General features: G+C 43.2%; 1 protein-coding gene across 9 annotated transcripts in view; it reads right to left on the bottom strand.

The window, feature by feature from the left end:
* Positions 1 to 20,557, bottom strand: part of NVL (nuclear VCP like) — a 202,827-nt gene that overhangs the window by 83,231 nt on the left and 99,039 nt on the right. For 8 of the 9 annotated variants that reach the window (XM_053605342.1, XM_053605345.1, XM_053605347.1 and 5 more), the window contains 2 exons: positions 17,700 to 17,799; positions 4,407 to 4,513 (listed from right to left, as the gene is read on the bottom strand). In XM_053605342.1, coding sequence (XP_053461317.1) covers positions 4,407 to 4,513; positions 17,700 to 17,799 — 207 coding nt within the window. The remainder of the gene's footprint in view (positions 1 to 4,406; positions 4,514 to 17,699; positions 17,800 to 20,557) is intronic. The other variant, XR_008383046.1, reaches the window with a different exon arrangement.

The raw sequence follows: 20,557 nt of genomic DNA, 5'->3' as shown, positions 1-20,557 counted from the left end.
GCAGGGGTGCAAAGTCTTACTCTGTTGCCCCTGTCCCAGGCTAGAGTGCCTTGGCATCATAACTCACAGCAACCTCAAACTCCTGTGCTTAAGCAATCTTGCCTTGGCCTTCCGAGTAGCTGGGACTACAGGCATGCGCCACCACACATAGCTAATTTTTTCCACATTTAGTAGAGACCAGGTCTCACTCTTGCTCAGGCTGGTCTGGAGCTCAAGCAATCCACCCACTTTGGCCTCCCAGAGTGCTAGGATTACAGGTGTGAGCCAATGCACCCGGCCTGCACTGAATTCTAGATGAAGGGAGTGTAAAGTTATTCCATGGTGTGAGCACCATACAGTGAATAAAACACATCTGGAAGAATGAGCCAATTATTCTTCTGGGTACAAATCTGTAAGGCTCTGAATATCATCACACATAAGTGGGTCATGTATAACATTCCTAACATTCCTAAGAAGGTTCATGTCTGACATGTCTGGAAAAATCACAACTCTAATCTTATCCTTTAGTTCATGATATTCCATAGGTGTGAAAGCATCATCACTATATCACCATGACTAAAAGAAATTCATAAAAGCAAATTGGGATTTATGTGTGTGCTTCTTGGTGCATGCATGTGCCGATGCACGCACACACACACCCACACCCACACACAAAAGCCAAAGCAAACTAAATCACACTGTCATAATTCCTAATAACAGAGCCAAGGAAAGGGAGAGAAAATGTCATGATGTATTCATCATCAAACTTGCTTGATACAAAGAAACAAGTATATACAACAAAAGCAGGTTGATATTTTGGGTTGGATAATTCTTTGCTGTTGGCTGTCCTGTGCACTATAGGATATTTAGCAGCGGTATCACTTCCCTGTCCCCGTGTGATAAACAAATGTCCCCAGCAGATGTGAGCTAGGGTGGGCAAAACTGCCCTAGGTTGAAAACTATTGAACTAAAGCAACTTGTTTTCCTGGCTTTGACTACCAGCTACGTGCTGATGACAGGGAAAACTATAACCTGGCTAAAACACTTTCCTGAACTCCCAACCATAGAACCAACTTCCTGCTAGACATCCCCACTTAGATAATGCCCAGATACCTGAAACTCTTTTTTTTTTTTTTGCAGTTTTTGGCCGGGGCTGGGTTTGAACTCGCCACCTCTGGCATATGGGGCTGGTGCCCTACTCCACTGAGCCACAGGCGCTGCCCAATACCTGAAACTCTTAATAGCTAGTCTCCCAGACCACCATCTATTCAGTTGCCCAAGCTGAGAATTCATCTGCCTTTTACTTTAACCCCCAACCCTACAGCTAATCCAAGGTCTTGTTAATTAAAATCTCCCATAGCTCCTATGTCTATGGTTCTCTTTGCTACTCCCCAAAAACTGCCTTAGTTTTGAAGAGCTTAATTTTACAGGTTTTAGTTTTGCTGGCTCCATGCTATCTTCTATACTGTCATCAATGGACTCTTTTTACCCCACAAAGATGACTATCCTTCTTTTTCATCTGTCCTGTTCTCCCTTTTCTGGGAGATAGTTATGAACACTGCTAAATACAGTTTAAAGTAATGCTGTCCAGTGAAGCAGTATCACAGAATCATCCTTTATCAACAAGGAAAGAAAATACTAAACAAGTAGAAAGTTTAAAAATTTATCAGAAGCAACAAAATAAAAAAAGGAGTAAGAATGACTAGTAAGCCTTCATGCTGTAAATGTGAAATGTGGTACAAAGAAAAGAAAAAATTCCAAGTAGCTGATAATTAGGCCTTTATCCCCGGGAAGGAGCACCCAAGAAAGGTGAATTGAAAAAAATCTTGTGAATATCCATTAATATTTCAATCTAGAGAGAAGCTGCCTGAGGAGATGATAGTCCTGTAAAGAGTTAAAGAAAAACCCTCAGACATGCCATTAAGGGATTTCAGGAGAATCAGGAAAAATCACCAAGGCATGCCATTTTCCAGGGAGCTGTGCAGCACTGGGTCACAACCCCATGGGAGTGAGATATGCACTAAATGGAGAAAAGGCGTCCAAGTAAAAGATATTTCATCTTCAGGAGGGTTAACAGCACTAGTTTAGCTCCCTTTCCTTTCCCAAGATGGCAAAAATGCAGACCCAAAGCAATTAACCTCAAATTGTAATGTATGAAGGGTAGAAAAACTAGTTCCAGGTAGGGGCACCTGTGGCTCAAAGGGTGCCGGCCCCATATACCGGAGGTGGCGGGTTCAAACCCAGCCCCAGCCAAAAACTGGAAAAAAAACCCAAAAAACTATTTCCAGGTATAGTGATAAGTGGGATGAGAGAACTCATTCACTTTTAAATTTTATTTTTATTTATTTATTTTGAGACAAAGTCTCAATATCTTGCCCTTGGTAGAGTGCCTTGACGTCACAGCTCACAGCAACCTCAAACTCTTGGGCTTCAGTGATTCTCTTGCCTCTGCCTCCCAAGTAGCTGGGACTATACGCACCCACCACACGCCTGGCTATTTTTTTGTTATAGTTGTCATTGTTGTTTGGCAGGCCCAGGCCGGATATGAACCTGCCAGCCCTGGTATATGTGGCTGGCGTGCTAACCACTGAGCCATGGGCGCCAAGCCAAATCATTCACTTTATAAGAAAAAGAGAAGGTATGGATGGAGTAGCCATTAAGACGAAAAGAGAGAAGCATGGCAATGCAAGTAAGAAATGAAAATAGAGAAAACAGACTTAAGTCAATCACAATGTCTATAGTAGGAAAAGACAAAAAATAAAGCATTTACATGGTATATAGACACATGAAAAAATGCTCGTCTTGGGCGGCGCCTGTGGCTCAGTCAGTGGGGCGCCGGCCCCATGTGCCGAGGGTGGTGGGTTCAGACCCGGCTCCGGCCAAACTGCAACCAAAAAAATAGCCGGGCGTTGTGGCAGGCGCCTGTAGTCCCAGCTGCTCGGGAGGCTGAGGCAAGAGAATCGCTTAAGCCCAGGAGTTGGAGGTTGCTGTGAGCTGTGTGAGGCCACGGCACTCTACCGAGGGCCATAAAGTGAGACTCTGTCTCTACAAAAAAAAAAGAAAGAAAAAATGCTCATCTTCTTTAATCATCAGAAAAATGCAAATCAAAACCACTTTGAGATACCATCTAACTCCAGTAAGAGTAGCCGACATCACAAAATCCCCAAACTACAGATGTTGGCATGGATGTGGAGAAAACGTAACACTTCTGCACTGCTGGTGGGAATGCAAGCTAATATGTTCCTTTTGGAAAGAAGTTTGGAGAACACTCGGGGATCTAAAAATTGACCTGCCGTTGGATCCTACAATTCCTCTACTAGGAGTATATCCAAAAGACCAAAAATTACTTTGCAAAAAAGATATTTGCAACAGATTATGCATTGCAGCTCAATTCGTAATAGCCATGAAGAAGCCCAACTGCCCATCGATCCATGAATGGATTAATAAATTGTACACCATGGAATACTATGCAGCCTTAAAAAATATGAAGTCTTTACCTCTTTTATGTTTACATGGAGGGATCTGGAACAAATTCTCCTGAGTAAAATGTCTCAAGAATGGAGGAAGAAGTATCCAATGTACTCAATACTTCTATGAAACCTACTTATATTTACTCATACTTTCTTATGAAAGATAGAACAAGAACACAACTATAGCCCAGGATGAAGGAGAGAAATGGAGTGGGAAGTGAGGGGAGTGGGGAGGTTTGACAGAGGGAGGGTGAAAGGCGGGACCACAGCTATGGAGCATATGATAAGGGTACAAATCAAATCTGTCAAGTATAGAACATAGAGGTTTTGGCACAATAATCAATGACAACTACAACCAAAAAATAGTCAGGCATTGTGGTGGGTGCCTGCATTCCCAGCTACTCGGGAGGCTGAGGCAAGAGAATAGCTTAAGCCCAGGAGTTGGAGGTTGCTGTGAGCTGTGATGCCATAGCACTCTACTCAGGGTGATAGCTTGAGGCTCTGTCTCAAAAAAAAAAAAAATAGATAGCTACTGTATCCTCAAACTCTGGGGCTCAAGTGATTCTCCTGCCTCAGCCTCCAGAGTAGCTGGGACTACAGGTGTATCACCATGCCCAGCTAATTTGTCTGTTTTTTGTAGAGACTGGGTCTCACTCTTGCTGGTCTTAACTCCTGGCCTCAAGTGATCCTCCTGCTTGGCCTCCCAAAGTGCTAGGATTACAGGCATGAGGCACCTCGCCCAGCCTAGCTTACCTTTATTTTATGCAAATACAAATGAGATTGAACGATCTCTTCAATTATCAAAAACAGTTCATCTTCCCTTTGTGAGATAAAGGTTGAGCAAACTTCTAAAGCTACAGAAAAGAAAGTAGTCATCCTGTTACAACTACCTGTAATAACTGCCTCTATTAAAGACAAGAGAAACATATACAAAAATCTATCACTTCTTTTACTCACTTTCGTGATAGTTTTTAAGATGGCAAGACGATCTGCTGGAGGTGGTAAACCCACAAAGAGTGTTTTATCCAGCCGGCCTGGGCGCAGAATTGCAGGGTCAATGATGTCTAAAGAAGGGAGGAAAAATCTTAAATAAACTAAAATTTTAAAACGTTTAACTGAGAGATGTAAAAGTCCTTTTTTAAAAGATAAAATGTTAACAAACAATACTTTATTTATTTATTATTTTTTTTGTGTGTGTGTGGTTTTTTTTTTTTGGCCGGGGCTGGGTTTGAACCCGCCACCTCCGGCATATGGGACTGGCGCCCTACTCCTTGAGCCACAGGCACCGCCCCAAACAATACTTTATTAAAATTAAGGCAGTGCCCATAGCTCAGTGGGTAGGGCGCTGGCCACATATACCAAGGCTGGCGTGTTCAAACCTGGCCCCGGCCAGCTAAACAATGACAACTGCAACAAAAAATCAATAGCTGGCGTTGTGGTAGGTGCCTGTAGTCTCAGCTACTTGGGAGGCTGAGGAAAGAGAATCGCTTAAGCACAAGAGTTGCAGGTTGCTGTGAGCTGTGACACCACAGCACTCTACCCAAGGTGAAGCTTGAGACTCTGTCTCAAAAAAGAAAAAAGGTTAAATTAAATTAAAAGCTTCTGGTCATCAAAATACATCCTTTAGAAAATGAAAAGTTCACCCTTACCTCTGGTCCCCAACTTGCTCTTCCTCCACAATTCCCTACCTCAGATCACTACCTCCACTCACCCCTAGGTCCCCAATACCAGGCAGTTTTCCCCTTTCTCTCTAACCAGGAACAATCTCCATCAGATCTGCCTCTGATTACCTCAGTTAAGCCCTCTTATCTAGATCTGCTTCTAAACTTTCCATGTCTGGGCCACCTTACAATGTTGCAGGGTTGTCTTCCTAAAATACACATGTAATCTCTCTCAACTCCTGCTCCCCACCACACAGTGAAGCTTAAAGTTCTCACTATGGCAGGAAGGCCCTCCTTTCTAGTTTAATCTTTCCTTACACATTCTTCCAATCCCCATGCCCTATTTACTAAATCTCTTGGTGTTCCTTGAACAATCCAGAAACTTCATGTTTTTGTCCCTTTGCTCTCTTCTCAGTACTTGCATTTTCTGAAAAGTTGTTCTCGGGCGGCGCCTGTGGCTTAGTGGGTAGGGTGCCGGCGAGTTCAAACCAGGCCCCGGCCAAACTGCAACAAAAAATAGCCAGGCGTTGAGGCAGGTACCTGTACTCCCAGCTACTCGGGAGGCTGAGGTAAGAGAATTGCCTAAGCCCAGGAGTTGGAGGTTGCTGTGAGCTGTGATGCCACAGCAGTCTACCAAGGGCGATAAAATAAGATTCCTGCTGTGACTACAGGTGCCTGTCAGAATGTCAGCTAATTTTTCTATTTTTAATAGAGTCAAGGTCTCGCTTTTGCTCACCCTGGTCTCGAACTCCTGAGCTCAAGGGACCCTTCCACAGTGCTAAGATTACAAGCATGAGCCACTGTACCTGGCTTCAATTTTTCTTTTTGCATATGGATATCCAATTGCTCCAGTACCATTTGTTGAAAAGGACAGTATTTTCTCTACTGCATTGCCTTTGTGCTTTATAAAAACATCACCTATACAAATATATGTAGGAATATTTATTTTGAATCTATTCTGCTCCTTGGAACTATTTGTCTAAGTTCTATGCCAATACCATCTTTTAACTAAATGATACAAATATAGATTTTATTTATTTATTTATTTAAACAGAGTTTCACTTTGTCACCCTCAGTAGAGTGCTGTGGCGTCACAGCTCACAGCAACCTCAAACTCTTGGGCTTAAGCAATTCTCTTGACTCAGCATCCCAAGCAGCTGGGACTATAGGCACCTGCCATAATGCCCGGCTATTTCCTTGCTGTAGTTGCCATTGTTTAGCTGGTCCGAGCTGCGCTCAAACCTACCTTCCTGGATATATTTGGCCTGCGCCCTACCCATATAGCTGTGGGTGCTGGGCCAAATGTAATTGTTTTTTTCTTTTTTCTGGAGACAGAGTCTTACTATGTCACCCTGGGTAGAGTGTTGTGGTGTCACAGCTCACAGCAACCTCAAACTCTTGGTCTTAAGTGATTCGCTTGCCTCAGCCTCCCAAGTAGCTGTGACTACAGGCACCCACCACAACGCCTGGCTATTTTTTTTTTTTTTGGTTGTAGTTGTCACTGTTCTTTGGCAGGCCCGGTCAGGATTTGAACCTGCCAGCTCCAATGTAGGTGGCTGGCGCCCTAGCCACTGAGCTACAGGCACTGAGCCAGCCCAAATGTAGGTTTTAAAGCCAAATCTACATGCCCCCACATGAAGCTCCAAATTAGAAAATATTCTTAGTTTAGGACTCTTTTTTTTTTTTCAAGGCAACTTTTTTTTTTTCAAGTAGGACTCTTATAATCACTTAATCTCTCTGACAAACACCATATTTAACATTACGCAGTTTATTATTTTAAAAATTATTTTATTTATAGTAAAAAGCACCCTGAGCATTTTATATAAATTTTAGTATTAGATAGTTTAGTATATGTGCTATCAAAGCAAGTACAGTACTAGATAATTTTTTTTTCTTTTTGTAGAGACAGAGTCTCACTTTACCACCCTTGGTAGAGTGCCATGACGTCACACGGCTCACAGCAACCTCTAAGCTTCTGGGCTTATGCGATTCTCCTGCCTCAGCCTCCCGAGCAGCTGGGACTACAGGCGCCCGCCACAACGCCTGGCTATTTTTTGGTTGCAGTTTGGCCGAGGCCGGGCTCGAACCTGCCACCCTCGGTATATGGGGCCGGCGCCCTACTCACTGAGCCACAGGCGCCACCCTAATTTAAACTACACTCCATGAAAGGCAAGCTTCTATGTCTTACACCATTGGGACTGAGATCCTGATCTTCTCCTAGCTCCTCCTTACACAGACCCTTGTCATTGTCTTCCTCATCATGGTTAATGCCATCTCATTCTCCCAATTTTTCAGGCCCAAAACTTGAAGCCATGCATGATTATACTCTCTCACACCCTTAACTAATCCATTAGCAAATCCTTGCCAACTCTATGACACAATATATCCAGATTCTTTTTATATCCACAGCTATTGCTCACCCAGTTCAAACTACCTTACATCTTACGGCGGCGCCTGTGGCTCAGTAAGTAGGGCGCTAGCCCCGTATACCGGAGGTGGTCGGTTCAAACCCGGCCCCAGCCAAAAACTGCACACACAAAAATTAACCAAACTACCTTACACCTGGAGTTACAATTTCCCAACTGGCTCCCCACCTAACTGTCACAGAATCCTCAGGCACAAGACTCAAGATAACAATTTTTTTATATGCAATGAAAAATGTTACCAAAAATCGCAACATTTTAAAGACAAAGTCTACTCACTCACAAATGAGATGGCTGCCTGAAAAGGATCTCTTCTTTGGAGATAGTCTCACTCAGTTGCCCTGGGGTTGAGTGCTTTGGCATCATAGCTCACAGAAACCTCAAACTATTAAGCTCAAGTGATTCTCTTGCCTCAGCCTACCCAGTAGCTGGGACTACAGGCCCTCACTACAATGCTCACCTATCTTTTAAAGATGGGGTCTTGCTCTTGCTCAGGCTGCTCTGCTCTCAAACTCCTGAACTCAAGCAATCTGCACACCTCAGCCCCCCATAGTGCTGGGATTACAGGTACAGTGAATGCTAACAGGTCTCAGATTTCTTTTTTAGGGTGATGGAAAAATCTAAAATTAGATTTGGGGGATGGCTGCACAACTCTAAATATACTGAAAAGCACCAAATTATACATTTTTATTTTTTATTCTTTTTGATACAGAGTCTCTGAGTTCAAGCGTTCCTCCTGCCTCAGCCTCTTAGTACTTAAGGACTACATGTACCTACCACGATGCTCAGTTAATTTTTTAGTAGAGACAGGCATTCACTATTGTTCAGGCTGGTCTCCAACTCTTGAGCTCAAGGGATCCTCCTACCTTGGCCTCTCAGAGTGCTAGGATTACAGGCATGAGCCATTGTACCTGGCCTTGAATTGTACATTTAAAATGGGAAAATTTTATAATATGTAACTTATATCTTTTTTTTTTTTTTTTTTTGGATTTTGGCCGGGGCTAGGTTTGAACCCGCCACCTCTGGCATATGGGACCGGCGCCCTACTCCTTGAGCCACAGGCACCGCCCGTAACTTAAATCTTAATAAGGCCTTTTAAAAAAAATGAGTCGGTAAGGCGCCGGCCCCATATACCAAGGGTGGCGGGTTCAAACCCGGCCCTGGCCAAACTGCAAACCAAAAAATAGCCGGGTGTTGTGGCGGGCGCCTGGGAGGCTGGGGCAAGAGAATCGCTTAAGCCCAGGAGTTGGAGGTTGTTGTGAGCTGTGTGAGGCCACGGCACTCTACCGAGGGCCATAAAGTGAGACACTGTCTCTACAAAAAAAAAAAAAAAAATGGCTTCTCAGACTGAGATTATAAATATATCAGTAAAAATTATTAAAGGATCAGACAACCTTCATGAAATAGAAATAGGCCTCTTCTTATGATGATGTATTAAACAAATAACTAATGAGTTCTACTATGTACCAGGCAACCTGTAAATCAGCTGAAGTGGTGCCTGGATCCAACTTAATTTTAAAAGGGCAGTACTATGCCAAAGGGCAAGATATGCATGCGTGGCCATGGCACCAAGTCCACTGCCTTCAATAAGCATTTAACAATGATCCAAAGCCATTCAGACTACATAGGTGAGGAAACACTCCATTTAAACTTGGAACTTAAGTGGCTAAATATCTTCCGATAACGAAATAAACACTTCCTCTGTACGTCATTCACTCTTTCCTCTGGTAATTATTATTATTTTTGAGACAGAGTCTCACTATGTCACCATTGGTAGAGTGCTGTAGCATCACAGCTCACGGCAACCCCAAACTCTTGGGCTTAAGCAATTCTCTTGCCTCAGCCTCCTGAATAGCTGGGACTACAGGTATCTGACATAATGCCTGGCTATTTTTTTTTTGTTTTTTGGTTGCAGTTGTCATTGTTGTTGCAGTTTGGCCGGGGCCGGGTTTGAACCCGCCACCCTCAGTATATGTGGCCGGTGCCTTACCAACTGAGCCACAGGCGTCACCCGTCATTGTTGTTTTTAGTAGGCCCAGGCCAAGTTCGAACTCGCCAGCCCCAGTGTATGTGGCCGCCTAACCACTGAGCTACGGGCACTGAGCCACATATGATAATTATTAAGGGCGTGGAATAAACAGAGACTCTGACTAGAGTCTAGTCAGAGTCATAACTAGAAGTTATGTCTGAAATATAAAAGTGCAGATCTAATCCTTGCCCTGAAAAAGCTTATACATTATAATTTACTTATTTATTTTTTCATCTGTGCCATACCAAAGGGCAGAAACTATGCATACTATACTACTGGTAGAAAATAGACATCTATTAAGTAGAAGAGAAAGTAATAAGCTGGTGTGGCTATTTGGATTTCAAAATGTATGTAGATAGTGTGGGAGTAATTTCTAAACCAGCTAGAGAGTAGATTAAGTGGTAACAGGTAGTTTCCTAATCGATAACATCCTTTATAGGAGTTGGAATTTGAAGAATGGAATGCAAAGATATGTGAAGGAGAGGCCCGGCACAGTGGCTCGGCTCTCTCCTATAATCCTAGCAGTGTGGGAAGCCATGGCAGAAGGATCGGTTGAGGTCAGAGGTTTGAAACCAGTCTGAGCAAGAGTGAGACCTGATCCCTACTAAAAACAGAAAAATTCGCTGAGCATCATGGCATTCTCCTATAGTCCCAGCTATAACTCTGGAGGCTGAAGCAGGAGAATTTGAGGTTGCAGCGAGCTATACTGATACCACTGTACTCTAGCCCAGGGCAAAAGAGTAAGACTCTGTCTCTCCCCACATCCCCAAAAGTGACAATTAACAATTAGTGGGAGGATGAGGGAAGGGGAGAGGGAGAAGGAAAGAGAGACAGACAGACATGCTAAGGATTAGACATTGAGTAATGAAGCCACATGGAAGTGGATCCTCTGGTCCTGCTACTTTTGCAGACAGCATGTTCATCAAATGTAAACCTTTCCTGAATTTCTGACCTACAAAATTGTGAGCAAAGCAAAAATGATGACTTTTAGCCACTAAATTTTACAGTGGTTTGTTATGCAGCAATAGAAAACAGAACATCATAGCCGGGCGTTGTGGTGGGCGCCTGTAGTCCCAGCTACTCGGGAGGCTGAGGCAAGAGAATCGCCTAAGCCCAGGAGTTGGAGGTTGCTGTGAGCTGTGTGAGGCCACAGCACTCTACCGAGGGCCATAAAGTGAGACTCTGTCTCTACAAAAAAAAAAAAAAAAAAAGAAAACAGAACATCAGGTAAGTGATTCTCTTGCCTCAGCCTCCCAAGCAGATGGGGCTACAGGTGCCCACCACAATGCCCAATTATTTTTTGTTGTTGCAGTTGTCATTGTTGTTGAGGGCAGCTTCAGTGTATGTGGCTGGAACCCTACCCACTGAGCTACAGATGCCGCCCCAGAAAGCTGAGTTTTTTAAAAGAGATTTCTTTTTTTCTTTTTTTTGAGACATTATGTTGCCGTCGGTAGAGTGCTGTGGCGTTACAGCTCACAGCAACCTCAAACTCTTAGGCTTAAGTGATTTTCTTTCCTTAGCCTCCTAAGTAGCTGGGACTACAGGTGCCCACCACAATGCCTGGCTATTTTGTTATTGTTGTTGCAGTTGTCATTCTTTTTTTTTTTTTTTGTAGAGACAGAGTTTCACTTTATGGCCCTCGGTAGAGTGCCATGGCCTCACACAGCTCACAGCAACCTCCAACTCCTGGGCTTAAGCGATTCTCTTGCCTCAGCCTCCCGAGTAGCTGGGACTACAGGCGCCAGCCACAACGCCCGGCTATTTTTTTGTTGCAGTTCGCCCGGGGCCGGGTTTGAACCCGCCACCCTCGGTATATGGGGCCGGCGCCTTACTGACTGAGCCACAGGCACTGCCCGCAGTTGTCATTGTTGATTTTAGCAGGCCGGGGCTGGGTTCAAACCCGCCAGCCTCAATGTACATGGTCAGCGCCCTACCCGCTAAGCTACAGGCACTGCCTAGAAAACTGAATTTTTCAAAAGGGATTTTTAAAAACTAAGTAGAAAGAGGTTATGGGCAGCTCCTGTGGCTCAAAGTGGTAGGGCGCTGGCTCCATATGCTGGAGGTGGTGGGTTCAAACCCAGCCCCAGCCAAAAAAAAAAAAAAAAAAAAGTAGAAAGAGGTTATAAGCAATCAAAATAATGTAACATAATAGTATACATGGGGCAGCACCCGTAGCTCAGGTGCTTTTAGTGAGACTCTGTCTCAAAAAAAAAAAAGAATAAAAAAATAAAACAAAAACAGTATACAATAGAATAGAACTGCTAAATAAGCATGAAATGAAGCGGCAAAGACCTAGAGTGTTTACCCTTATATTTATGTAGTTCATTAGTGCCATGGGTTTGTTATGGGGGACAAAGGTTTGGAGGAGAGGTAGACAATATACACATACTTGAGAAAAAACAAAACACAGATACCAAAACATTAAGAATTATTGCCATTGTCATTCTTTTTTTTTTTTGAGACAAAGTCTCACTCTGTTGGCCTGGGTAGAGTGCCATGGCATCATAAGTCACAGGAACCTCAAACTCCTGGGCTCAAGAGATCCTCCTGCCTCAACCTCCAGAGCAGCCGGAACTACAGGAAACCACCAGAAGGCCCAGCTAGTTTTTCCACCTTTAGTAGACAGCATCTTGCTCTTGGTCAGGTTGGTCTCCAACACCTGAACTTAAGCAATCCACCTGCCTCGGCCTCCCAGGTCTGAGCCATCCCACCTGGTCCTCATTTGTCATTCTTAACATGGGCCAAAGTATCAGATTTTGCAACTAAGAAGAATATGGAGAAGGTATAAAGAATTAAGAGATGAATAGAGAGATCAAGGTAAGAAACCCAAGAGGAAACGTAACTTAATACATATGAATTTTTAAGGAAAATCTAGGGACATTGAAGGACCTATAATTTTCTTTTTTCTTTTTCTTTTTTTGTAGAGACAGAGTCTCACTTTATGGCCCTCGGTAGAGTGCCGTGGCCTCACACAGCTCACAGCAACCTCCAACTCCTGGGCTTAATTCTCTTGCCTCAGCCTCCCGAGTAGCTACAGGCACCCGCCATAAGGCCCAGCTATTTTTTGGTTGCAGTTTGGCCGGGGCCGGGTTTGAACCCACCACCCTCGGTATATGGGGCCAGCGCCTTACTGACTGAGCTACAGGAGCCGCCCAGGACCTATTATTTTCTGATCTACTGAGATTAAACTGAAAGATAAGACTTGGCCCCCATGCTCAGTGGTTAGAGTGCCAGCCACATACATGGAGGCAGGCTGGTTCAAACCTGGCCTGGGTCTGCTAAACAACAACTGCAACAACAACAACAAAATAGCCCGGCGTTGTGGCAGGCTCCTGTAGTCCCAGCTACAAGGGAGGTAAGGGAAGAAAATCACTTGAGCCCAAGAGTTTAAGGTTGCTGTGAGCTATGATGCCACAGCACTCTACCAAGGGCAGCATAATGAGACTCTGTCTCAAGAAAAAAAAAAAAAACCTGAAAGACAAGGTTGTTTATAATAAACAAACATCAAAAATGGCGCAAGGTGTTAAACAGTCTTTGGTCTTTTACTTTAAGAGAAACACACCGTTAGTATGTGTCCCCCAAAGTTCATGCACTGGAATTTAATCCCCAAAGCAAAAGAGTTGAAGAGATGGGACCTTTATGAGGTGTTTTGGAGCTCGGGGCCTGTGGCTCAAGAGGCTAAGGCTCCAGCTACATACAACTGAGCTGGCAGGTTCGAATCCAGCCCGGGCCCGCCAAACAACAATGACAGCTGCAACCAAAAAATAGCCAGGCGCTAAAAAAAAAAAAAAAAAAAAAAAAGAGGTGCTTTGGTCATGAAGGCTCTGCGTACATAAATGGATTAATGCTGGAATTGAGTTTGAGTGGATTTCTTTGTTTTTTTTTTTTTGAGACAGAGCTTCAAGCTATCACCCTGGGTAGAGTGCCGTGGCATCACAGCTCACAGCAACCTCCAACTCTTGGGCTCAAGCGATTCTCCTGCCTCTGCCTCCCAAGTAGCTGAGATTACAGGTGACCCCCACAACGCCTGGCTATTTTTTGGTTGCAGCTGTCATTGTTGTTTGGCAGGTCCGGGCTGGCTTCGAACCCACCAGCTTGGTGTATGTAGCTGGCACCTTAGCTGCTTGAGCCACAGGAACGGAGCCTCTCGAATGGATTTCTAATAAAAGAATTAGTTCCGTCCCTTTTCCTCTGCTCTCTTATAAGTACTCTTCTGACCTTCCACCTTCTACCACGGGTTGATGCTGTAAGATGGGCCACACCAGGTGCAGGCCACTCAACCTTGGACATCCAAGCCTACAAAACAGTAAGAAATAAATCTCTAGTCTTTATAAATTATCCAGTCTCAGGTATTCCGTTATAGTGACATAAAGCAGTTTAAGACAATTGTTTCTTGAAATATGTTAGAAAACTCAGTGAGTAGGGCGCCAGCTCAAAGGTTCGAGCCTGGCCTGTGCTTGCTAAACAATGACAACTGCAATCAAAAAATAAAAAAATAGGCGGCGCCTGTGGCTCAGTGAGTAGGGCGCTGGCCCCATATGCCGAGGGTGGCGGGTTCAAACCCAGCCCTGGCCAAACTGCAACAAAAAAATAGCCAGGCATTGTGGCGGGCACCTGTAGTCCCAGCTGCTCGGGAGGCTGAGGCAAGAGAATCGCGTAAGCCCAAGAGTTAGAGGTTGCTGTGAGCCGTGTGATGCCACGGCACTCTACCAAGGGCGGAACAGTGAGACTCTGTCTCTACAAAAAAAAAAAAAATAGCTGGGTGTTGTGGTCGGTGCCTCTAGTCCCAGCTACTTGGGAGGCTGAGGGAAGAGAATCGCTTAAGCCCAAGAGTTGGAGGTTGCTGTGAACTATGACACCATAGCACTCTACTGAGGGCAGCATAGTGAGACTCTGTTTCAAAAAACAAAACAAAACAAAACAAAACAAAGGGCAGCATCTGTGGCTCAGTGAGTAGAGCGCCGGCCCCATATACCAAGGGTGGTGGGTTCAAACCCAGCCCTGGCAAAACTGCAACAAAAAAATAGCCGGGCATTGTGGCAGGCGCCTGTAGTCCCAGCTGCTCGGGGGGCTGAGGCAGGAGAATCACGTAAGCCCAAGAGCTGGAGGTTGCTGTGAGTCCTGTGACATCATGGCACTCTACCGAGGACAGTAAAGTGAAAAAAAATTGAACTAACAAAACAAAACACGTTAGAAAAAGATCTACATCTATTTAGGAAAGGTAGGCTGTGATTCTGTCCAAATCTGAGGAACTTTCATGCTTTCTTCTAGGATGATTGTGTATTTTTATGGCCTAATGACTATTCCAACTACTATTACCAAATATTAATTGTAATTTGCTCATAACCATGACAATAATTACTAAATAGCTACCTGCTATTTACCACCACTGTAGTAAAGCTACATTACCAACATTATTCAACCTTTATGAAAATCCTGCTATTGGGTGGCACTTGTGGCTCAGAGAGTAGGGTGCTGGCCCCATATAGTGAGGGTGATAGGTTCAAACCCAGCCCTGGCCAAACTGCAACAAAAAAATAGCCGGGCATTGTGGTGGGTGCCTGTAGTCCCAGCTCCTTGAGAGGCTGAGGCAAGAGAATAGCCTAAGCCCATGAGCTAGAGGTTCCTGTGAGCTGTGATGCCATAGCACACTACCAAGGGCGACAAAGTGAGACTCTGTCTCTAAAAAAAAAATTTTTTTTTAATTAAAAGAAAAAAGAAAATCCTGCCATTTATGTATTATTATCTCATTTTGTATGTGACAAAATGATGGTCAGCAAGATGAAGTAGTAATATACACCCAAGGTTATGGTGGCATAATATAAAATACAACTGGTCTTTGCCCCTGATTCTTGTCACAGAGCTCTAAAAATCCTCGGAATTTTCAGAGTAACAAGAGTGCCCTTGTTGTGCTAATGAGGTGACTTCAGGTAGGCCCATGGAGAGCTTCAGGATCATCACCAGAAAGACTAAGCATATAATAAGACAATTATAACTTTGAGCTTCCCAAGTAAACATGCTGATAGTCCCAGCTACAAGGGAGGGTGAGGCAAGAGAATCAGGCCAGGAGGGTGACAATTTCGGATCTGACAGGCAGAAGTCATGAAGTTCGTACTCCCACTAGACCTCATGAAACTTTTTTTTTTGAGACAGAGTCTCATTATGTAGCCCTTGGTAGAGTGCCATGGTGTCACAGCTCACAGCAACCTCAAACTCTTGGGCTTAGGCGATTCTCTTGCCTCAGCCTCCCAAGTAGCTGGGACTACAGGCGTCCACCACAATGCTAAGCTATTTTTTGGTTGCAGTTGTCACTGTTGTTTAGCAGGCCCAGGCCAGGTTTGAACCCACCAGTTGGCGTGTGTGGCTGGCGCCCTACTCACTGAGCTACAGGCAGTGAGCCAATATAACTGTTAAACATGGAACTATTCTGAATTCTGTGAGTTGTTTTAGCCAATTATCAGACCTGAGGGGGTCATGAGAATCCCCAGACTTATAGCATGCCAGTCAGAAGTGTGAGTGTCTGAAACACCACTTGTAGCTGGCATTTTAGGTGCAGGCAGTCAGTCTTGTAGGGCACTGACCCATCACCTGCTAGGTCCGATGTAACTCCATTAACATCAGAATGGAATCATATAGCAAACCCAGCGGGTATTAGACCAGTTGGGGTTGAAGCAGAACAGTTACTAATACACAATAAAATACTATGGATAGGACTCTAATCCATCCTTGTCTGATTCCAAAGGCAGTCTTTCATTATTACCATAGTCAATCTACACACCACAAAAAATTCACACTTGGCTTCGCTCCCGTAGGTCAGTGGTTAGGGTGCCATGTATACCAAGGCTGGTGGGTTCCAACATCTGGGCCTGCTGAATAACAACAATTGCAACAACAACAACAAAATAGCTGTTGCAGGCACCTGCAGTCCCAGCGACTTGGGAAGCTGAGGCATGAGAATTGCTTAGGCCCAAGAGTTGGGGGTTGCTGTCAGCTGTGATGCCACACACTCTACAGAGGGGTGATATAATAAGACTGTCTAAAAAAAAAAAGTTCATACTTTATCTATTATAAAATAAAATGATACAAAATTCAAGGTTTTGGTTTCCATAGTAACTTACAAGAAATAAAAAAAATTATATCATCTTGACAATTGATAAATCTATTTAAGCAACTCAAGTGTCATATCCCTACTAGCAGACAGTTACTGCAAGTATCAGTGCAGAAGCACATGTGATAGAATGGCTTATTCAGAGTACAAAGAGTTTACAGTCTGAAATAAAAGCCACCTTTAACACTTTTGAAGTTAAAAAAAATTTTTTTAAGTCAGTGTCTCATCCTGTTGCCCCAGGCTAAAGTGCCATGGCATCAGCCTATCTGACAGCAACCTCAAACTCCTGGGTTCAAGCGATCCTCCTGCCTCAGCCTCCCAAGTAGCTGGGACTATCGGTGCCTACTACAACACCCAGCTAATTTTTCTATTTTTAGTTGATATGGAGTCTTGCTCTTGCTGAGACTGGTCTCCATGTCCTGAGCTTAAGGGATCTTCTCACCTCAGTCTCCCAGAGTGCTAGGATTATAGTTCTGAGCCCTTGCTCCTGGATACCATTTTTGAAGTTTTGAGCCTCTTTTCTTTTTTGAGACAGGGTCTCTCTCTGTCACCTAGGCTAGAGTGCAATGGTGTCATCAAAGCTCACTGCAATCTTGAACTCCCGGGCTCAAGCAATCTTCCTGTATTAGCCTCCTGAGTAGCTGAGACTACAAGTAAGCATCACCACTCTTGGCCAATTTTTCCCTTTTTTGAAACAGTCTCACTATGTCATCCTTGGTAGAGTGCCATGGCCTCACGGCTCACAGCACTGAAAATACATTTATAATTAAAAACAAATGCTGCCAAGTGTTCTCTGCCAAAACAACTTTGTAAGCACCAACATAGAGGAGCAATCTTGCGGGATCCAAGCAATGATACGGGGCCTTTTACTTTCACTCTTGCAAAATCATTCTAAGGCTTTATTTCAACTTTAGGAATCCAAAAGGATTGTCTAAATTTAATCTTCCTTTACTAGGATATATAAAAATTATATTGTTTATAAATGCTGCAAAATTTTAGGTTCATTTGTGTTACATTCTTGTCTCTTACCTGGTCTGTTAGTGGCTGCCATAATAAAAACCTGCTGTCGTGTTTCCAGACCATCCATCTCAGTAAGTAGTTGATTCACCACCCGGACACTTGCCCCTGTCTAAAAAGACATTAATCTGGTAATCTGGTTCCCTCAATTCTCAATATAAAGAAAAAAAATTCATTATTTTTCATAAAAATAATACATTTGCTTACTTAAACAAACCCTTCTGTCAAACAGTTATTTTCTGAGTAGTCACTACATGCAGGCACTGTACAAAATGTGTTCTCATCAACAGACCTCCTTAGTGATACTGTTATTACTTGAGGGAATAAGCTGAAGGAAACTTCAGCTTAGAGAGGTCTCATTTATAGATAAAGGAAGAGATGAAACTCAGTCTCAAACCTGGTTAATCCCAAAGTCTTCTGAGTTACTCAAAGATCTAACAGTCACAATAAACTTCCCTCTGGGAAATCTATACTCAGCTTTTGAACTCCAGATTCCCCAATATCAGATATTCCAGAACTTATCAGCATAATACATACAGAACTACCTGAGACACTGATGTGTTTTCTCTTTTCTTTGAAGCAAATAAGCCCTTTTCTAAATCCCTTACAGAATGCTTAACCTGAAAATAATTCTAAGTATGTCTACCTCAAGGCAATATCCAAAAGAAAGATTCAGCGAGTTGGCAATTAGAACAATAAATCACACAGATACAGAAATAAACAAATAAACAAAAAAAGTAAATGGAGGAAATGAGAAGAGTGGTGTTGCGGTTTTCTTAGTCATTAACTACTCGTCTTCTATCTGAATTTTATGTACAAGTGGTAGCATTATTACTTTAGACAAAAATATTCGGTGCTTCTTACCATCACTCAATATCCTAACACTAATAGAAAACTAATCTAGACTCAAAAATATAAAAAAGTAATGGGTAAAAAACATTGTCCTACTAAGACAAAAAACTCAGAATCAGACCAGGGCCAGTGTCTCAGACTTGTAATCACAGGACTTTGGGAGGCCAAGTTGGGAGGATCACCTTAGGCTAGAAGCTCTGAGACCAGCCTAGGTAATGCTAGTAGAGTGAGAACCTGTCTCTAAAAAAATTTTTTTTTTCTCCTGAGATAGAGTTTCACTATGTCGCTCTCAATAGAGTGCCATGGCATCATAGCTCACAGCAAACTCAAGTGATCCTCTTGCCTCAGCCTCCCAAGTAGCTGGAACTACAAGTGCCCACCACAACACCCAGCTATTTTTTAGGGACAGGTCTCCCTCTTGCTCAGGCTGGTCTGAAACTCCTGAGCTCAGGCAATCTACCCGCCTCAGCCTCCCCGAGTGCTAATTATAGGCATGAACTACTTCACCCAGACTTCTACAAAAAGTCTTTAAAAAATTACCCAGATGTGGTAACATATGCCTATAGTCCTAGTTACTTGTGAACCTGAGGGTGGAGGGTTGCTTGAGCCCAGGAGTTTGAAGCTGCATTGCAGTGAACTATGATCATTGTCACTGTACCCCCTACTCTGTGCAACAGATCCAAGCCCTCAAGCCCTGTCTCAAAAAAAAAAAAAAAAAAAAATTTTTTTTTCAAAATATAAGAAAGTTTGATAGATTTTACTATATTGAAATTATAACATTCTATATAGTGGACAAAATGAAAGAAAAGTGATAAGACTGAATGAACAGTATCAAAATACACAAATATATACATAAAAAGTACCAATAAGTTAACGTTTTATAAAAGGAACATTTTAATACCAAAGAGTCAAAAAATATGAACAGGTAAATTATAGAAGGTAAAATACAAAATTCCCAAAGGTGGTCAACCTCACTTGTAATCAAGGATGCATACTAATATAATATGTTTTGCCAATAAAACTCACACACACACAAAAAAGGATAAGTATTATCCATTACTGGTTTTCTCCCCCCATACACTTGGGGCTATTTATTTTTTTTTAGAGACAGAGTCTCACTATATGTCGCCCTTGGTAGAGTGCTGTGGCATCACAGTTCACAGAAACCTCCAACTCTCAAGCAATTCTCGTGCTTCAGCCTCCCAAGTAGCTGGAACTATATTTGCCAGCCACAACACCCAGCTATTTTTTTGTTGTTGTCATTGTTGTTTAGCAGGCCCTGGCCAAGTTCGAACCCACCAACCCGGGTATATGTGGCTAGCGCCCTAACCCCTGAGTTCGGGCACCAAGCCTTTTTTTTTTTTTGAGACAAAGCCTCACTCTGTTACCTAGTCTAGAGCGCCATGGCATCAGCCTAGTTCATGGCAACCTCGAACTCCCAGGCTCAAGTGACTGTCATGCCTCAGCCTCCTGAGTAGCTGGGACTACAGGTGCCTACCCCAATACCCGACTCATTTTTTTATTTTTAGTAAGACGGGGTCTCACTTAGGCTGGTCTCAAACTCCTGAGCTCAAGCCATCTTCCCACCTTCAGCCTCCCACAATGCTAGGATTACCTGGCATGGGCAATGGTAACCTTCCCACACTGTTGGTGGGCATATATTTCTCTGGCAGTTTTTATGAAGAATAAGATAGTTATTATCTTTCAACATCTAACATGTATACATCTTCAACCTGGATTTCCACTTCCATAACTTTACTTCACATATGTCTACCACATGAACACAAAAATATATGATACAAATGTTTAGTACAATTCTGTTTACAGAGGAAAACTGGAAACAATGTAAATGTCTAAAACAAAAAAATTATAAAGTAAATTCTGTTATATACAGAATGAAGAATTTATTTTTTTTTTTGCAGGTTTTTTTTTTTTTTTTTTTTTTTTGGCCAGGGCTGGGTTTGAACCCACAACCTCCGGCATATGGGGCCAGCGCCCTACTCCTTTGAGCCGCAGGT

Source organism: Nycticebus coucang, chromosome 10, assembly GCF_027406575.1.
Source record: "Nycticebus coucang isolate mNycCou1 chromosome 10, mNycCou1.pri, whole genome shotgun sequence".
Lineage (NCBI taxonomy): Eukaryota > Metazoa > Chordata > Mammalia > Primates > Lorisidae > Nycticebus > Nycticebus coucang.
This window is presented reverse-complemented; position numbering and strand designations above follow the sequence as displayed.